Source organism: Myotis yumanensis, unplaced genomic scaffold (genome assembly GCF_028538775.1).
Source record: "Myotis yumanensis isolate MYYU_CA2020_CCGP unplaced genomic scaffold, mMyoYum1.0.hap1 SCAF_8, whole genome shotgun sequence".
Lineage (NCBI taxonomy): Eukaryota > Metazoa > Chordata > Mammalia > Chiroptera > Vespertilionidae > Myotis > Myotis yumanensis.
The window spans coordinates 21549882-21569025 of NW_027223759.1; the positions used below are offsets into that span (position 1 = coordinate 21549882).

The following is a 19144-nucleotide window of genomic DNA, read 5'->3' on the forward strand; positions in this document are numbered from 1 at the left end:
TGCATAGGGTTACAAAAGCATGAAAACAACACTTTTTAGTCAGATACCTTGATTACTGCCACAGTGCAAATCAGCCAGCTTTGGCAAATATAAAGAACTAAAAATTAAAGAACAGAATCTATAATAATAAAAGCATAATATGCTAATTAGACCAGATGAACTTCCAGACGAAGCTGGGGCTGTGAGGGAAGCCCGGGTCCTGGGTGCCAGAGGGAAGCTGGTGCTGGCAGCCAGGGGAAGGCCTACTCTTGCACAAATTTCGTGTATCGGGCCTCTAGTATATATAAAGAGCAGATAAATGTTAGTCTATGACTAAAATCTAAATTTCAGATAATATTCCTAAGAATTTTATGTCAAACAATTTATAGAAAAGGACTCATATTGTGAGAAAATGGCTAAAACAAATACTTTGCCTTAAAATATTAATGATAAAATCATAGTGTTATACTGGCTGTTTTCACATCTTGCAAAATAAGGTTGCACTGGGATAATCTCTAGTAACCCATCTTGCTTTAGCATGCAATGAATTATTGTAATGGAAGGTAACCAACAATATATTTTGTTGCATTTGGATTTCCAAAAACAGAAAAATTACCAAAGTTTCTGTTTCAAAACCAATGCAGAGCCCCAAAGTTTTCATTTTGTTTTGGTGGATCAATGACATTGCATTCAAATCACCTGGAACAATGCCTGACACATCATAAATGCTTAAAACATGTTGGTTATTATTACTAGTAGCCTGGTGCACAAAAATTTGTGCACTCGGGGATGGGGGGGTGAGGGGTGGGGCCAGACCCCTCAGCCCGAGCTGCACCCTGTCATGTTCCGGGACCTCGGCCGCTCCTGGCTTAGGCACAGGCCTACAGGCTTGGGGCGGCCTGGCTCCCGAGGCCCCATTCTATCAAGAGAAAAAAGTCGGTGTTAGTTACAGCCCTCACTGAACCCAGTATAGTGCATCTGTGCGTACAACTGCCTCGTTCATGTGCCTGCTTCGCCCTACTGAATTACTAACATGTCTTATCCTGCTTCAACTTCAGTGCCTGGCCTGGTGCCAGGGACCTGAAAGGGTTTGCTGAGTGAGTGAGTGAATGAGTGAATGAATGAGTGAGTAAGTGAATGAGCAAGCAGCTACGGGGCGGGAACTTCTGCCGCGTTGCCATGGCAACGCGGCAGTTCCCGCCCCACTCCCAGCTGCCTGAACGCCCACCCCGGGAAGTTCCCGCCCCTCTCCCAGCGGCCCAACGCCCCTCTCACAGCTGCATAGTTCACGTCAGGCAAAGGTGGCCCGGGTTCTCCACCTTTGCCCTGCCACCCGACTCTTGCCTGCCACCTGGGTTTCAGATCACCGTCAGCAGCAGGCGGCTTCTTCCGTCCTTCCCCTTTCGCCTCCCAGCATTGAGCCTACGTATGCAAATTAACTGCCACCTTTGCTGGCGGTTAACCGCCATCTTTGTTGGCAGTTAATTTGCATATTGCCTTGATTAGCCAACGGGAAGCGTAGCGAAGGTACGGTCAATTACCATGTTTGTCTATTATTAGATTAGATTACTAGTGCCCCAGTGCACGGATTCGTGCACATTGAAAGGAAATTAATTAGAAGGTGGCCTGAGGGGCAGGACTGGGTGAGACTCGCCCTGAAGCCAACCTCCTGCAGTCCCTTCCTTCCCCCCCACAGCAGGCCGAACCTGGGGCGATGCCGTGGCTCGAAGGGCATCTGTGGAGTGAGTGGGGTCCCTCCAGCAGGTGGGGTCCTTTGGCCTGGCCTGCAGGTATTGGGCTAAAAACGGCTCTCTGACATCCCCTGAGGGGTCCTGGATTGCAAAAGGGCGGTTCTTGGGTGATAAACCCTGGAATCGGGGTGTGTCACCCGAGAACCGCAGCTGCCAAGTCACCGCAGATCGGCAGCTCCTATGTTGAGCATCTTCCCCCTGGTGGTCATTGCACATCATAGCTACTGGTCAGACAGTCACTTAGCCTTTTATATATGTAGATTATTACTACCACTACTACTACTACTACTACTACTACTATTCCATTTCTTGGGAAAGATAAAGGTTGGAGAAAAGTAGCAATATAAATCTTACTTGCTCCTGGAGGCTCTGAGCCAAGGCCTGCTGAAGCTCTTGCTCTTCCCTTTCTCGGTCCACATCATACTGCTGAAGCCAATCAACCTCTCCTTGAGGTCCTTCTGGGGTTTTGTTTTCTTTATTCTCATCACAGTCTTTAGTTATCTCAGTAAAACTGGCTGGATCTGAGGAAGCAGAACAAAACATAACTAGGAAATCCTCTCTAATAAACTGCAATCTCTGGACTAGAGTGACATCTACTGTTCAGAGAGTAATTTACCTCAACCTCACACATAGCTTGCTTGGGATATACAATTTCATCTTACTACATGTAGACTAGGGTTTCTCTATCTCAAAACTATTGATATTTTTGGTGGGACAATTTTGTTGTTGTTGGGGGGTGGCTGTCCTGTGCATACATCCCTGGTAGCCACTTACTAGATGCCAGTACCACCCCTCTCTCTAGTTGTGACAACCAAAAATAGCTAATAATGAGCTTTCCCCATTTATTATAATGTATGTTAAATGAGTGTTTTAGAATTAATAATCAAATAAGCCTTATACATATTCTGAATCAAGAGTTCCATAGTACTGGCGGTGTGGCTCAGTTGGTTGAGCATTATCCCATGCACTGAGAAGTTGCCAGTATGATTCCCAGTCATGGCACATGCTTAGGTTGTAAGCTCGATTCCTGGTAGGGAGCGTGCAGGAGGCACAGCTGATGGATGTTTCTCTCTCTCCCCTCCTCTCCCTTCAAAAATCAATAAAATCACATTAAAAAAAGAGTTCCATAAAATATGTAATAAACATCTCATGTATTGCACAAGTATATGACAACATATATGTTTAGAACATTGCCCAGGGAGATAAAAAATTAACCATCAATTTCTTTCTGTTCTTGTAGACCAGGGGTGGGGAAATTCTGGCCTGTGGGCCACATAACTCTCATACATTATACAGATCCATTTCACACTTCCCATTATTTAGAAGCCATTTGTCACTAAAATGATTTTGAACACAGTTGTGCCTTGTTTAACAGCTATCTTTATTAAACCTACCTGGTTCTGTGACTGTTTTAGGTTTCTCAATTTCCATAGAGTCCGGATTTTCAGGTATTTCTTGAATATCATCCTCTGCAAATCCAGTATCTGGGCTGCTGGTTGGTTTATCATCATCTTCATGACTCAGGGACGGTGAAGCTTCTCTCTTACTTATCTCTAAAACAGCTGCTAGAAGCTCTTCTTCACTCATTCCATCAAATCCTGAGTTTTCTAATTCAGACTTATCAGGTTCTATTCTGCATGATTTTGAATCCTGAAGAAGAGAGTTACTTTTAGAGAAAACCTGGATGACTATAAATATAGCAATCTTAGAGTTTAAAGTGAGAAGTTAATTTTATTTCTAAAAAGCTTCCTGTCTTTGATGCTTTGGGTTCAGTTATTATTCTTTGAATAAATGAATAAAATAAAAATACTTACAAATATATTAAAAAATAAATACACACACATATATAAAATTAAACAGTTGCATGAGATGATGCAAACTCCTAGAAAAGCTTGTATCTTCAAAGTATTAACTATCATTATGTGTCAAGATAGGAAATAATGTAGTTATGCTTTCACACACATTATTTAAACTTTTAGTTTATGTGGTTAGTCTGTTGTAAAACATTTACTCTGGTTCCATCATATTAACAATTAGTACCAAAATAAAGCAAGTAATTATTTGAGGACCAATATGTAAAAGCTTTGAAGGAAGCCCTGCCCGGGTAGCTCAGTTAGAGCATTGTCCCAATATGCAAAGGTTGCGGGGTCAATCTCTGGTCAGGGCACATACAGGAATCAACCAGTGAATGCATAAATAAGTGGAACAACAAATCAATGTTTTTTCTCTCCCTTCCTCTCTCTCTCTCTCTAAAAAAAAAAAATCAATAAATAAAAATTTAAAAATAAAATAAAAATAAAAGTAGCTTTGAAGGTTTACAGGAGAAAGTTATTTATCTAAAACTTCAGTCCTGTAAACAACCTAAGTGTCTATCAATGAATGAATGAGTAAAGAAGATGTAGTATACATATATCGTATTCAGCCATAAAAAAGAAGAAAATCTTGACATTTTCAACAACATGGATGGACCCTGAAGGCATTATGCTAAGTGAAATAAGTCAGACAGAGAAAGACAAATACCACAGGGTCTCACTAGTATATGTAGAATCTAAAAAAATAAACAAAAAAACCCAAGCTCATAGATATAGAGAAGATTGGTGATTGCTAGATGAGGGTGATGAGGGTGGTGTGTGTGTGTGTGTGTGTGTTTGTGTGTGTGTGTGTGTGTGTGTGATATATATAAAATGGGTGAAGGGGGTCGAAAGGTACAAACTTCCAGTTATAAAATAAAAATGTCCTGGGATGTAATGTACAGCATGGTGACTACAGTTAATAATCTTGTATTGCATATTTAAAAATATATATTTTTATTGATTTCAGAGAGGTAGGGAGAGGAAAAGAGATATAGAAACATCAATGATGAGACAGAATCATTGATCAGCTGCCTCCTTAGTGCCCCCTAATGGGGATTGAGCTTGCAACCTGGGCATGTGTCCTGACCAGGAATCGAACCCGTGACCTCCTGGTTCATTGTTTGACAATCAACCACTGAGCCATACCAGACGGCTGTATTGCATATTTGAAAGTTGTGAAGAGAGTCAATGTTAAAATTTCTCATCACAAGAAAAAAATTCTGCCCTAACCGGTTTGGCTCAGTAGATAGAGCGTCGGCCTGTGGACTGAAGGGTCCCAGGTTCGATTCTGGTCAAGGGCATGTACCTTGGTTGTGGGCACATCCCCAGTAGGGGGTGTGCAGGAGGCAGCTGATCGGTGTTTCCCTCTCATCGATGTTTCTAACTCTCTATCCTTCTCCCTTCCTCTCTGTAAAAAATCAATAAAATATATATTTAAAAAAAAAATTCTTTTGAGCCTTAGCTGGTTTGGCTTGGTGGATAGAGCGTCAGCCTGAGGACTGAAGGGTCCCGGGTTCAATTCCGGTTAAGGGCACATGCCCGGGTTGCAGGCTCTCTCCCCAGAGGGGGCATGCAGGAGGCTGCCAATCAGTGATTCTTTCTCATCATTAATGTTTCTATCTCTCACTCCCTCTCCCCTCTTCTGTGAAATCAATAAAAAATATATAAAAAAAATTATTTTGGTAATTATGTATAGTGATGAGTGTTAGCTAGACTTATTGTGGTAATCATTTCACAATATATACAAATATCAAGTCCTTATATTGTACACCTGAAATGTAATACAATATTATTTGTCAATTACATCTCAATTAAAAAAGTCTCAATCCAACTTTAAACAGACTGGTTTTGTAGCTACAGAAAGCACATTCTAAAATTAGTGTTGGAGACTTTCAGTCAAGATGACAGTGTAGGTAAACTCTGTATTTGCATCCTCCCACAACCACACTGAAGTAACAACTAAACTACAGAACAACCATCAGAACCACGTGAAATCTGGCTGAATGGAAGTGCTACAACTAGGGAATTAAAGAACAAGTCACATAGACTGATAGGACTGGAGATGTGGAATGGGCTGGTCCCACACCCACACGTGACAGATAAAAAAATCGGGAGGGATATCTCAGCTGCAGAGGTGCCCTCTGAAGAGTGAGGGGTCCTAGCCCCACACCAGGCCCCCCAACTCAGTGGTTCCAGTGCCAGGAAGAGAAGTTGCCATGACTTCTGGCTATAAAAATCAGGTGGGATTGAGGCTGAAGGAAAGAGAAGGCTGTTGGAGTCCCAGGCAGTTTCTCTTAAAGGGCCCACATGTAGACTTACTCAGATTCACTCCCACTTGGTAGCAGCCTGAAAAACACGAGAGACATACAGGGAGGAACTGAATTGTCTAGCATCAAGGTGAAAGCTGGAGGGGATGGGGAGGAAGGAAAGGGCAGCTTTCTCCCAGACAGAAATGCTGGCAGCGTCCATTGTTCCTTTAATGAGCCCTCCCCATACAGAGCGGGCAGGCAGGCACCATAACTGAGACTCCATCAACCTGGCTCACACAGTTTGCCCTGCCCTGGTTATTCCCTGAGACCCTGCTCCACTAACTTGCAGGCCCACCCAACCTGTTTCCAGTGGCTTTTCTATATGAGTGGCATGTCTTGGCTCATGCTTCAGATTTTCCTAAAATCTCTCAAATATACAACATCTGGCCTCAGCGTGCCCTGTATCTCTCACTAAGTGGCTCTAGGACCAGCACTATGAATATATATATCTATAGATATAAATACATATCTATCAATAATTGAGTCTAAAATAAAAATAAACAAGCAGAACAGAAACAGATTCATACATACACAGAACATTTTGATGATTACCAGAAGGGAGGAGGGTTAAGAGGATGGGTGAAAAAGGTAAAGGGATTAAGAAATACAAATTGGTTGTTACAGAACAGTCATGGGGATATAAACTACAGCATAGAGAATATAGTCAACTAGAGGCCCGGTGCACAAAAATTTGTGCACTGGGGGGGGGGGAGCGGGGGTTCCTCAGGCTGGCCTGTGCCCTCTCGCAGTCTGGGACCCCTCGGGAGATAATGACCTGCTGGCTTAGGCCTGCTCCTGGGTGGCAGAGGGCAGGCCCAATCCCTAGGTGCAGCCCCTGGTCGGGCTCAGAGCAGGGCCGATTGGGGAGTTGGGGCGCTGCCCCCTGTCATGCACAGAGCAGGGCGGATCGGGAGGTTGCGATGCCACACCTAGTCACGCTCAGGGTAGGACCGATTGGGGGGTTGGGGCACCGCCCCCGTCACACTCAAGGCAGGGTCGATAGGGAGGTTGCGGCGCCACCCCCTGTCACGCACAGAGCAGGGCCGATCAGGGGGGTTGGGGCTCCGTACCCTGTCATGCACAGAGCAGGGCCCATCAGGGGGTTGAGGAGCTCCCCCCTGTCACACACAGAGCAGGGCCCATCAGGGGGTTGAGGAGCTCCCCCTGTCACTCACAGAGGAGGGCCGATAGGGGAGTTGGGGCACCGCGCCATCACACACAGAGCAGGGCGGATCAGGGGGTTGGGATGCCGCCCTCTATCACCCACAGAGCAGGGCCGATGGGGAGGTTATGGCTCTACCCCATCACACACAGAGCAGGGCCCGTGGGGGGAGGGGGAGGGGTTGGGGCGCCGCACCCTGTCACACACAGAGCCGCAGGGCGATCAGGGGGTTGGGGAGCTCCCCCTATCAGGCACAGAGCAGGGCTGATCAGGGGGATGGGGCACCTTCCCCTGTCACGAACAGAGCAGGGCAGATAGGGAGGTTGTGGCCCTGCCCCCTATCACACACAGAGCCGCAGGGCGATCAGGGGGTTTGGTCGCTGCCCCGTCACGCTGATCCCGGTGCCAGGAGGCCTTGCGGCTCTGCTGATTCCGGTGCTGGGAGGCATATTACCCTTTTACTATATAGCATAGAGGCCTGGTGCACGGGTGGGGGCCGGCTGGTTTGCCCTGAAGGGTGTCCTGGATCAGGGTAGGGATTCCCACTGGGGTGCCTGGCCAGCCTGGATGAGAGGATGATGGCTGTTTGCAGCTGGTCACTCCCCCTTCAGGGTGGGGGTCCCCACTGGGGTGCCTGGCCAGCCTGGATGAGGGGATGATGGCTGTTTGCAGCTGGTCACACCCTCTTCAGGGTGGGGGTCCCCACTGGGGTGCCTGGCCAGCCTGGATGAGGGGATGATGGCTGTTTGCAGCTGATCACACCCTCTTCAGGGTGGGGGTCCCCACTAGGGTGCCTGGCCAGTCTGGGTGAGGGGCTGAGGGCCATTTTCAGGCTGGTGGGTGACTGAAGTTCCCAACCTGTCCTTTTTTTCTTTTTTTTTTAATTCTGGGCCAGCTTTAGCTCTGAGGCTTGGCTCCAGCTCTGAGGCCTCGGATGCTGAAAGCAGGTATCTGGTTTGTTTGGGTTCTATAATTGTAACACTGTTGCGGTCCTGCTCACTCCAGCTCTGAGATCCCGGCTGGCTGAAAGCAGGGATCTGTGTTTGTTCTATAATTGAAACAATGATGCGGTCCTGCTGGCTGAAAGCAGGTTTCTGGGGTTTTGTTTAGTTTCTATATTTGTAACAATGTTTCTTAAACTGCAAGCTCAGAGGCCAGCAAGGCAGGCGGGGAATGTTGGCTTCCTCCGTCACTGAAGCAAGCAAGCCTGTTCGCTTCAAGCTGCCTGGCTGCCGGCCGCCATCTTGGTTGGCAGTTAATTTGCATATTGCCCTGATTAGCCAATGGGAAGGGTAGCGGAGGTACGGCTAATTACCATCTTTCTTTATTATTAGATAGGATAATACTCTAATAACTATGTATGGGGTCAGGTGGGTGCGAGATTTATTGGGATGATTGCTTACTAGTAGTAAGTTATGTAATGTCTAATCACTGGGGTGTACACCTGAAACTAATATAACAATGCACATCAACTGTAATTGAAAAATAAAGAAAATAATTAAAAATCATAACAACTGGTGTTTGAACAGACCCATTAAGTTTATGATCTATCTTGTATATTAAGTTTGCTGATGCTGGTTATAAAAGGCATTATTTGTTTGGCTACTAAGAGCTATACAAATCTTTGTCATATATTCTGATAAGAAATTACTTACCTTTCCCACATCTTCCTGCTGTTGTTCACAACCTGACATTTCACAGAATCTCTGGCTAAGGGCCACAGAGCGTTTTAGTTCATCCTCACTGTCTGAATCAAGGCTCAAAGCCAATGAGCTCTTGGATTTGAAGGGGAAATTCCTGTAATTCAAGGGAAAATAAAAAAACCTATATAAGACTGATAAACACTGTCCTTATTATTTTTTTGAAGCACAAGTCCAAAATAAAACAAAAGTTTTTCCTATATGGAAAATAATGTAACAGAAATAAAGATATATCAAAAAGTATACTTAAAGATTATTACCTTTGCCCCACTTCAAAAGAGTCATGCTTTGAAAATTAGACAGCTTTTATATTATTATATGTCAATAAACCAATCACTTTGTGCCTTTTTTCTTTTAATGATCAGCCCCAAAGAAGTTTGTTATTGTCTTTATAAAGCAAGTACAGTACTGAATGCATGCAAAGATAGCAATGAATAAATGTTTTTGACAATAGAGTATGAGAACTAATTTTTGAACTTTTAATTTATGATCCATGTATTTTAAAATTAACAGTAACATTCCACTTATCCACTTATATGTAGGTCAGACATCTGGCAACCTCTACCTTCCAGAATACAGGGATTCAAAAGTAAGAAAAAAGGCTTCTGAGGAAGGCAGCATTTCAAAGCCCATGTACTTTACTCTTTAGACAGGGACCCTTCTTTCCCAGGAAATGATGTATAAAATAATGTAGCAAGTTCATCAAGAAATGAGAGCTAAGAAATGAGAGAGAATAACCACAAATAGGGCAATAAAAACCTATAAGTCATTTAATGTAAAGGTAAACCGTCTTGTAGAATAATGCCATCTGAGGGCATTACTATATTAAAACACAGTGCAATAACTGATACTCAAAATGTTGATTCTAAGTCATTACAATATATTTAAATTATCTTCAATATATTTTACTTAAGAATATAAAGAATTCTGTAAAGTTACAGACTATATAACCACCTAAAATGGTTAAAATTTTTTTAAGATTAATGCTCAAAAAGACAAGCTTTAGTTATATAAAAATTCATTTATGTGGAATATCAAATATTCTTCAATGATACTAGATAAGTAAGGTGTTACTGTGTTGGCTTCCAAGTGAGCTGAAAATGAATTAAAGGAAAAAGTGGTAAAGGTCAAAGAGCACAAACTTTCTTTGATGGAGGTTAACATAAATTCATATGCTATACTATGTAAAATATGTAAAATGGAAATTGGAAAAAAGGCATTTAATTTAAAGTGAAAACTGTACATAAACATATAGAATGATGGTACCAAGAAATAAGAGGCCACAGTGGAAACCAGGAGAACTGTATAGCAATGTAGATCAAAGAAAAGAGGCAAGTGGTCAGTGATAATCCCAAACATAGTCTTTGGCTGAGAGCAGCCAGGATATCTCTGCACTCCAGCCGGAACACTTGAATAGTCTCCCACTATGTTTTCAAGAGAGTTTTTAAAAATAACTGAGAAATAGCCAATTAACCATCTTTACTTCTCATTTCTGATTTAATGCTCACCAAGCAAAACTGAACATGTTAAATTTGTTTATCCACATGAATACTTTGCTGAATGAGGCTGACACCTGGCTATCAATATACCAGGGTCAAATGTGATGACAAAGGACACTGTAGACAATCCAATGGTATTCTGCTTCATAACTCAGCCTCTTTTAAATTTGATCGGCATGACAGGTCTTCTAGGGCCTAATCATCCTTTATTGACCAATTCTCAAATTCTCATACCAATAGACCCTGGAGAACAGATGACCATGCCAAGTATAATGATGCTCAATGAAACCATCTCTTTCTTGAAACTACAGTGATCTGGTACATAAAGAGTGCATTCCATTAATAGTTACTATATTCACAGAAGGCAGCTTGCCTGTAGTAATGAAAAATATTCATCCTGTAAATGCATCACTTGCTCACTTTCTAAGCAGCCAAGTGGTATTGCTCATTTGTATCTTGAGAACGGGCAAGAGTATTCATATCGGTATCATTTCTAGTCATGTTAGTCATCTGGTTTTAATTGCACTGAAAAATAATTAACAGGAGGAAAAGAAAATAGCAATTCCCAAATGTCATTTTATGGTTATATAAGCCCCCCCAAAGCCCTTAAACAATAAAAATGTCTCTTTTCTAAAAGTACGTTGGGACATCAAATTTTTAGAAAAACTAATTTTAAAGACCAATGACAAGCATTTAGACATTTAGAATGGTCTAATCAAGAAACTGTGGTTCTAGTTTAATCATAGAGGAGGTATATTTAAAAATGTATTTGCGTCTCATCTTGGACAAACTTTTGGACTTAAGCAAAAAATAAAAAAATAAAACATTTGTAAAGCAGGTACATTCCAATGTGTGTTTGTTTTCTGTCTCCTTTCAGAATAGCTTCAGTTCAGTGTCTAAGACAAGAAGTCCCAGATTGGCTAGCAACAAGTAAAAAGATATTTTTCGTATCTCCCATGTTATCCTTGAGGGATGGTGCTTTACACCAACATGGGTTATTTCAGCCCTTCAATCCTTAAAATTCCTCATCATCAGTCAATTTCTAGAGAAGTAGGATGAAAATATTACATATTAACAGATGATTTTAAATGTTTTAGAACAAAATCTTGAGACGATCATCTCAAATTGCTTCACTGTTAAAAACTTGTTTTACCCCAGATTATAGTTTAAAGCAGAATCAAGAAAATTCCAAAGTATAGTAATACAGAGCAGTTATCATGCAAAAAGAGAAACAATAAAGAAAAGGGGAGGGAATAATTTTGGAAATTAGGGTAAGCCAAATCCTTAAAAATACAAATTTTGGGTACACAAGACATATAACTCACTTTGAAGGTGTAGAAGGGCTGGTGATGCAGGAATTCACCATTTGAGAGGCTTTCAATGGTCTAGAACTATCAGAAAATTAGAAAATATATAATGTATACAATTATATTATTAAAAATATATATTTAATTTACAAAATGAATTATTCTGAACTATAGACCCATATCTATCCTCTTGAAAAGCAAATAATTATACTACTTTTACTAGCAATAGAGGCCAAAGGAGAAAACAAAATACTATCTCTGGCCCAGCTGGTGTGGCTCAGGGTTTGAGCATCAACCTATGAATCAGGAGATCATGGTTTGATTCCTAGTCAGGGTACATGCCCAGGTTTTAGGCTCGATCCCCAGTAGGGGGTGTGCAGGAGGCAGCTGATCAATGATTCTCATTATTGATGTTTCTCTCCCTCTCCCTTCCTCTGTGGGTGGGGGGTGGGGGAGGGGAGAATATATATATACACACACACACACATATATATTAGAGGCCCGGTGCATGACATTCATGCACTTGTGGGGTGGGGCGTCTCTCAGCCAGGCCTGCACCCTCTCGAAGTTGGACATCCTCTGAGGGGTCCTTAGCACTGCCAGGGAAGCAGGAGCCTTGCGGAGGCGGGACAGGCTCCTGCTGCAGCCACTGTGCTCACCAGCTATGAGCCCGCTGGCGAGCCCAGCTTCTGGCTGAGTGATGCTTCCCCTGTGGGAGCACACTGACCACCAAGGGGCAGCTCCTGCATTGAGCATCTGGTCAGTGCGCGTCATAGTGACCGGTTGTTCTGCCATTCAGTCGATTTGCATATTAGCCTTTTATTATATAGGATGTGTATATATATATAAAATTATCTCTGGCCTTTCCTTGATTTAATGACCTAAATAAAGAGCATTGGAAACAAAGTCAAATGTAAATGAAGTCGAATGTAACGCATATGAACAACTTGGGAAAATTATCTTGTCCCAGTTCTTTACTTTTAAGCAATAAAATAGTAATAGCTCTCATTTTTTGAGGACTTACTAGATGTGAGCCACTGGAGTAAGAATGCGTGTGTTTCACAGCATTTAACGTTCACAACCACCCGATTATTTTCCCTACAGCTAAGTTAAGGAATTTGTCCAAAGTCTTAAAGCTATTAAATTACAGAGTCAGATAGCCTGTTTTCAGGGCTGGTATGATTCATAAAGAGCCTACATTGATAGGTTGATATAGTACTACTGCCAGCCAGAAAGAGTAACAACTCTACCAGCAGAAGGCAGTTGCATCAAGTAAAAAAAACGAACAAAAACAAACAAACAAAAAACACACAAAAAACACACCCACAAAACCCACATCTACTCCAAAGAAAGGCCATAAGACAAAATCCAGAAACATTAAGAATCTCTGGAACAGGTTTTATTAGTTTATCCGTTAAGGTCTTTAATATATACTTATAAGATGTAGTATACATTTCAATTATTAAACCAAGGAGAAAGACATTTTTACAAAACAATATCAATTCACGTTAGCAAATGTTCATTCACTTTTTGACATGTCTTTTATTCCACTTTAGCCAAGAAATCTGGCTTTTCCGGTGTACTAACCGTATGACTTTAAGAAAATTACTTAATCTCCTTGGGTCTCCTCTGTAAAATTAAGAGTTTAGACAAAATCTCTAAAGTCCTTTTCAACTCTAAAGTCCTAAACTTTATGACTCTCTCAAACTAGAGTCCAAGTATAAAAAGGAACTACATTATATGGTTCCAAAGTAATACAAGTATGCAGAAGAAAGAGCAGTATTCAGAAAAGTCCTAAGGTTTTTCTTGCATTTTATGATGAAGCAAAATTAAAGGTTACTTCTTTTCTCATGTAAAAATTTCTAGGAGCCACTGAAGTTCTTTACTCCCACTGGTAATAATACATTTATGAAGACAAAATCTATTTTTGGGGCCCCAGCATAACATTCAATATAGTGTTTCCCAAATTGCCATATCCCAAAGAGCCAGAAAGGCTTTTGGTAAAAATATTGATTCCAAAGTCCTATCTTAGAACTAATGAAACAGAACTTCTAAGGAACACAGGAGTCAGTATTTTAGTGTTCAGATAATGCATATGAGCATGCAAATTAAGTTTATATTCCTAACATGTATCACACTGTCCTCTAGTGATCTAAAATCGTTAAGAGTATTACCTAAAGAGGTAACTTTTTATGAAAGGCAACTAATGTACTCGGAAAATTTTTGAATAAGCACTTTATTACTTCAATTGATTACAATTACTTCAATCAGGCAGTAATTTAACACAAAATCTCCAAATAAAGCAAAATTAAAATTTCCTTCTTGGTCTGATTTTACCTGGGAGCTGTGTTATCTAGCTTAGTCATTCTTTTGATCAGACACTACAGGCTTTCCACATTATTATTATTATTATTATTTTAAGCCTTTCTACTTTAAAAGCAAAGGCAAAGAAATTCTCTCTTAAGGACTTACATTGCCATATGCGCACTCCAACCGAGAGTGAAGGGTGGTTTTGTACTTTCAGTGCAATGAGACGACAGGGTCAGGTATCTTGGAATGATGACTTGCTGCCCAATCTTGTTGTTAAGTGAGAGAGTAATATTGAAGCTATATCGCTTCAAATGAAGAATGAGGATCCTGAAAACAGGAGACGATGATGTTACTAGTTTGTACATAATAAAGGTAACTCTGTTATGCGTGAAAAAAGATCACAGCAACTAACCATGTTAAATAGCTCTTGATTTAAAGAATATATTTGATCAAACTAAAGATTTGGCCAAAGAACATTTACTGCATATCTGCTATGTGCTAGGCATTGTGTTAAGTAGTAAGAATAGAAATAAAAATAAAACAGTGGCATTGGGTGGATTTAGGTAAAATACTTACAATGTTCCTAGAAAAACAAAATACACACAAAAAACCCCCACATCAGGCAAGAACGCTATATTTTTAAATGCTAATATTGATAACTGGGTTAAATTCTTAAATTCAATGTTATATAGTTTTAAAAAATAGGTGTTATATAACCACTGATAATTTTAATTAAAGCATTAAACAGCCCAATGTTGGATGGTAAACACTGGTTTTTGACAAGCTGATTTTTTTTTCCCTTGTTCATCCTTACCAGAGGATATTTTTTCCATTGATTTTTAGAAAGAGTGGAAAGGAAGATGAGAGACAGATAAAGAGAGAAACACTGATGTGAGAGAGACACATTGACTGGTTGCCTCCCACATGCACCCTGACAGGGGCGGGGGATCGAGCCTGCAACCAAGATACGTGCCCTTGACCAGAATCGAGTCCAGGACCCTCAAGTCCACAGGCTTACGCTCTAACCATTGTGCAACCGGCTAGGGTAACAAGATAATTTTTGACAAGAAGTAGGCTTATTTCATTAGAACTTTCTCTGAAAAAAGCTAAGGCAAATAGAAACATTTTCTCTACGTAAAAGTTCTACAAAATTTCATGGCACATCTGGTTTGTGGGTCTGAAAAGGCTTTTAGATCTGTAAAAACACTTCTTCTTAATTGCTACTGTGGCAACCTTTCATCTCTAATACAGAACATAATCTTTGCTTGATGGACTAGATATACTTCATAGTGCACAAGAACACTTTAACAAGTGAATTTCAGAACTTTATGGGAATAAACCTCAATTCTGCAAAAGTAATGTCTGATTTATGGAAAACAGTTTCATTTCTTACCATATACATATACCTTCATCACAGAAGCCACAAACTGAAAAATCTGTAAATTAAAGTTATCAACTGTATTTTTCTTTTAAAAGTATGCTAGAATTCCTAACCTTCACATTCACAACTTGAGAAAACACAAGCATACAACTGATGTGAAGAAACTGTCTAATTTGCTGACAATTAGAAATGTAAGCATTCAGAAGTCTAACTGCAATACAAAACTATTATGAGATGTCAAATATTTTGACTAACTTCAAATAATCATACCAAAATAAAAGGCAATATGAAAGACAGATGATACAGTTAAAAATCACTGATTTACAAAGATGAGGTAGACTAGAAATGAACAGATTTTTAAAAATTTTTTTAAGTACATTAGAAAGATATTTTTATTGATTTCAGAGAGGAAGGGAGGGAGAGATAGAAACATCAATGATGAGAGAGAACCACTGATCAGCTGCCTCCTGCATGCCACCCACCAAGGATTGAGCCTACAACCCGGGCATGTGCCCTGACTGGGGATCGAACTGTGACCTCCTGGTTCATAGGTTGATGCTCAACTACTGAACCACACCAGCCAGGTAGATTTGATGAAGATACCAGACCCTTCAAAAATAGTAGTTGATTGGCTTTAATAGTAAAATGAACAAAAACAAAAAAAGTACAATATTAAGACTTATGATACAAAGGCTTCTATTTCATGTAAGTTTGGAATAAATTAACCTTTAACATATGTGACCTACCAGAAAGAAAAAAAACTAAGAAGATAAATTTCCCTCAGTATTTTTTTCTACCAATTGAAAGACCATATAGCTAGACAGCTAGAAAGGGAATAGACATTCAGCTTGCCAGGTCAAACAAGTATTTTTAATTGTACACCGGTTTCATTCACTAATGACAGCTGGTAATAATCTTTTGCCTTAATATTTGTCCCCTCTCACCCTCCTGCCTTAAAACACTCACAAATAGCAAAGAACAAATTCTTTGTTATGATTTAGAAAGTCATTTCTTTAAAAAATATTTCATTTTCTAGAAAGGAGCAAAAGAACTAGGCTCTAGGGCAGTGATGGTGAACCTATGACACGCGAACTCATTATTTTGGTTAATTTTTGTTAAATGGCATTTAAATATATAAATAAAAATCAAAAATATAAATCTTTGTTTTACTATGGTTGCAAATATCAAAAAATTTCTATATGTGACACGGCACCAGAGTTAAGTTAGGGTTTTTCAAAATGCTGACATGCCGAGCTCAAAAGGTTTGCCATCACTGCTCTAGGGGCTAGGTTCCAGAAACTCCACATTTAGTTAATTCTTTTTTTTTTTTTTTTAATATATTTTATTGCCGAAACCGGTTTGGCTCAGTGGATGGAGTGTCGGCCTGCGGACTGAAAGGTCCCGGGTTCAATTCCAGTCAAGGGCATGTACCTGGGTTGCGGGCACATCCCCAGTGGGAGATGTGCAGGAGGCAGCTGGTCGATATTTCTCTCTCATAGATGTTTCTAACTCTCTATCTCTCTCCCTTCCTCTCTGTGAAAAATCAATAAAATATATTTTAAAAAAAATAAATCTCTTAAAAAATATATATATATATATTTTATTGATTTTTTACAGAGAGGAAGGGAGAGGGACAGAGAATTAGAAACATCGATGAGAGAGAAACGTCCTCTTGTTGCCATCACTTGGGACTCTGAAGTTCCTTCAACATTCCAAACCCTCCTCCTGTCTTCTGCATTCTAGCTTTCTATCCTCTACCCTCTTCATATCTCAGCTCTACTGACCTTCTTTACCAATCCACTCTGGTAAACCTCACTTATTCAGTAATATTTGTAAGTACTTTAAAAAAGAAAAATGAAAGAGCAATTAATTTTACCTGGGTAGCCTGTTAAATTTGTGCCTGACAAGAGCACACTTCCCACTACACTTCTCACAGGAATACTCGATTTCTTCTGCCTGTAAAAAGACAAGAAGGAAAAATAAAGAAGCATAAAGTTGAATTAGTATTATCCCATTAAATGCTACTAATTTTCTCTAGTCATACTACTTCAGTGGATTGACAGCTCCAACAAGTTTGTATCTAGAGTCACAAACCTAACTAAATTAAGACCTAATGCTCAAAATATAGTTATAATAACATGCCCTATTTCAGAATTCCTAATTTCCTTTTTTACAAAGGAAACATCTCAATTTATGATAGTAACTCAATTTATGATAGATTCTTTGGTAGCAGATTTTCAACCTTTTCCCCATGAATACATACACAAGAACCACTGCCAAGAGTATATCTAACATTTGGCCATAGCAGAGATAAGATCACCTTCAGGTTAGGCGGAGTTCCTGGTCTGTTAGGTGTAACTCTACCCCTTTCTTATAATGGAACTCAATCTTCTGGTAACAGCCCACTAAGAACAACTGCTCTAAAGAACCAAAGTTTGGGGTGGATAGCATTACCTAGAGAAAACTGAAACAAGAAATCCTTAAAAAATGGGGGTAAAGTTACACAGGAAAAGCTTCAAATTCTACGATAATAATAGGAATAGCAAGGAATGATTAAAGCAAAAAGAAAAGCAGAGTATTTATCATTGGGTGGAGCTAAATGTTAATCATTTAAAGAACAGAAGTTTATTAACCTTAGGAAGACAATTCTGCCCATTTGCTACAACAAAACAAGAAACACTATTTTAAAGACAAAGGGTAATCCTGGCAAATTTCCCTCAGTTATAAGGACTGCTACACAACAGGTCCAATTATGCCTCAGATTATCTGTAACAGTATTTCACAGACACAAATATTTATTTACAGCATTAGGTAAACATGACTTCTGTGTTGTTTCTAATAGAGTACATACAACCTAAGAAAAGCAAAGAGCATTTTTTATTCCTCAGATCTTAGTATACTCACTTACATAGTGTCTCCAATTTTAATCCACATTACCAAATTTTAGCATGTGTCACTTCCTAGGCTTCAAATTAATATTTGTTTACAAATAACTGCTTCTAAGGTTTAAAACACTTCCTGTTGAGTCAAATGTATAATCTATTTAAGCAATCAATCTTCTTCAATGAGTTAACAATTAGATTTATCAAGCTTTTAAAAATATTTATAAATATTTCTCATTTGTTTTCCCTCAAGTAATTTTGTCCAAATTCTGCCTTAAAGAAACCAATTTCAAATATAATTATCTATGATATATAAAATTTAGTTATGTAAAAATACCAAAATATATTACTTACCCTAAAGAAAAGATCAAGAGAATCTTGAACTGAACGCAGAGGGAGTGGCTTTTTCCTTCGAGGAAGGTCGATGGAGAGGTCATTAAACTGTTCTCTTTTGGGAATAGTCTCTCCACATCTGTAAAAGAAGACAAATCTAAGCATTCAGAAACCTAACTGCAATACAAAATAAATACAAATATACTTCAGGAACGCTGCTCCCCACAGTATATGAACAGGCTATGATTAAGCATAATAAATATACACATTTAAGACACATTACTTTAACCCTTATTAAATCACAGGTATCTGACTGGTGTTGGTCAGTGGCTGAGCGTTGACCCATGCACTAAGAGGTCACTGGTTTGATGCCTGGTCAGGGAACATGCCCAGGGCTGTGGGCTCAAAACCCAGTAAGGGGCATGCAGGAGGCAGCAGATCGACGTTGATGTTTCTCTCTCATCGATGTTTCTAGCTCTCTCCTTTTCCCTCTATTTCTAAATTAAAAAAAAAAAAAAAAATATATATATATATATCCAAAAAAATCAACACAAAGGGTAACCCTGGCAAGTATTTAAGTACTTTCTTGAAATGTGAAAAGGCCCTGAGGTACCAAGATTCTGGCATTTTTTAAAAAAGGTTAGAACAGAATGAACAAGTGGAAGAGTAATAGGAGAT

The 19144-nt window shown here is 39.9% G+C and overlaps 1 protein-coding gene across 3 annotated transcripts in view; it reads right to left on the minus strand.

Moving 5' to 3' along the window:
• The window catches only part of USP37 (ubiquitin specific peptidase 37), an 83703-nt gene that overhangs the window by 14036 nt on the left and 50523 nt on the right, over nucleotides 1-19144 (minus strand). For 2 of the 3 annotated variants that reach the window (XM_070422132.1, XM_070422131.1), the window contains exons 14-20: nucleotides 18488-18605; nucleotides 17128-17207; nucleotides 14033-14197; nucleotides 11579-11644; nucleotides 8710-8851; nucleotides 3125-3380; nucleotides 2085-2251 (exon numbers count right to left, since the gene is read on the minus strand). In XM_070422132.1, the coding sequence (XP_070278233.1) occupies nucleotides 2085-2251; nucleotides 3125-3380; nucleotides 8710-8851; nucleotides 11579-11644; nucleotides 14033-14197; nucleotides 17128-17207; nucleotides 18488-18605 (994 nt within the window). The remainder of the gene's footprint in view (nucleotides 1-2084; nucleotides 2252-3124; nucleotides 3381-8709; nucleotides 8852-11578; nucleotides 11645-14032; nucleotides 14198-17127; nucleotides 17208-18487; nucleotides 18606-19144) is intronic. The other variant, XM_070422133.1, reaches the window with a different exon arrangement.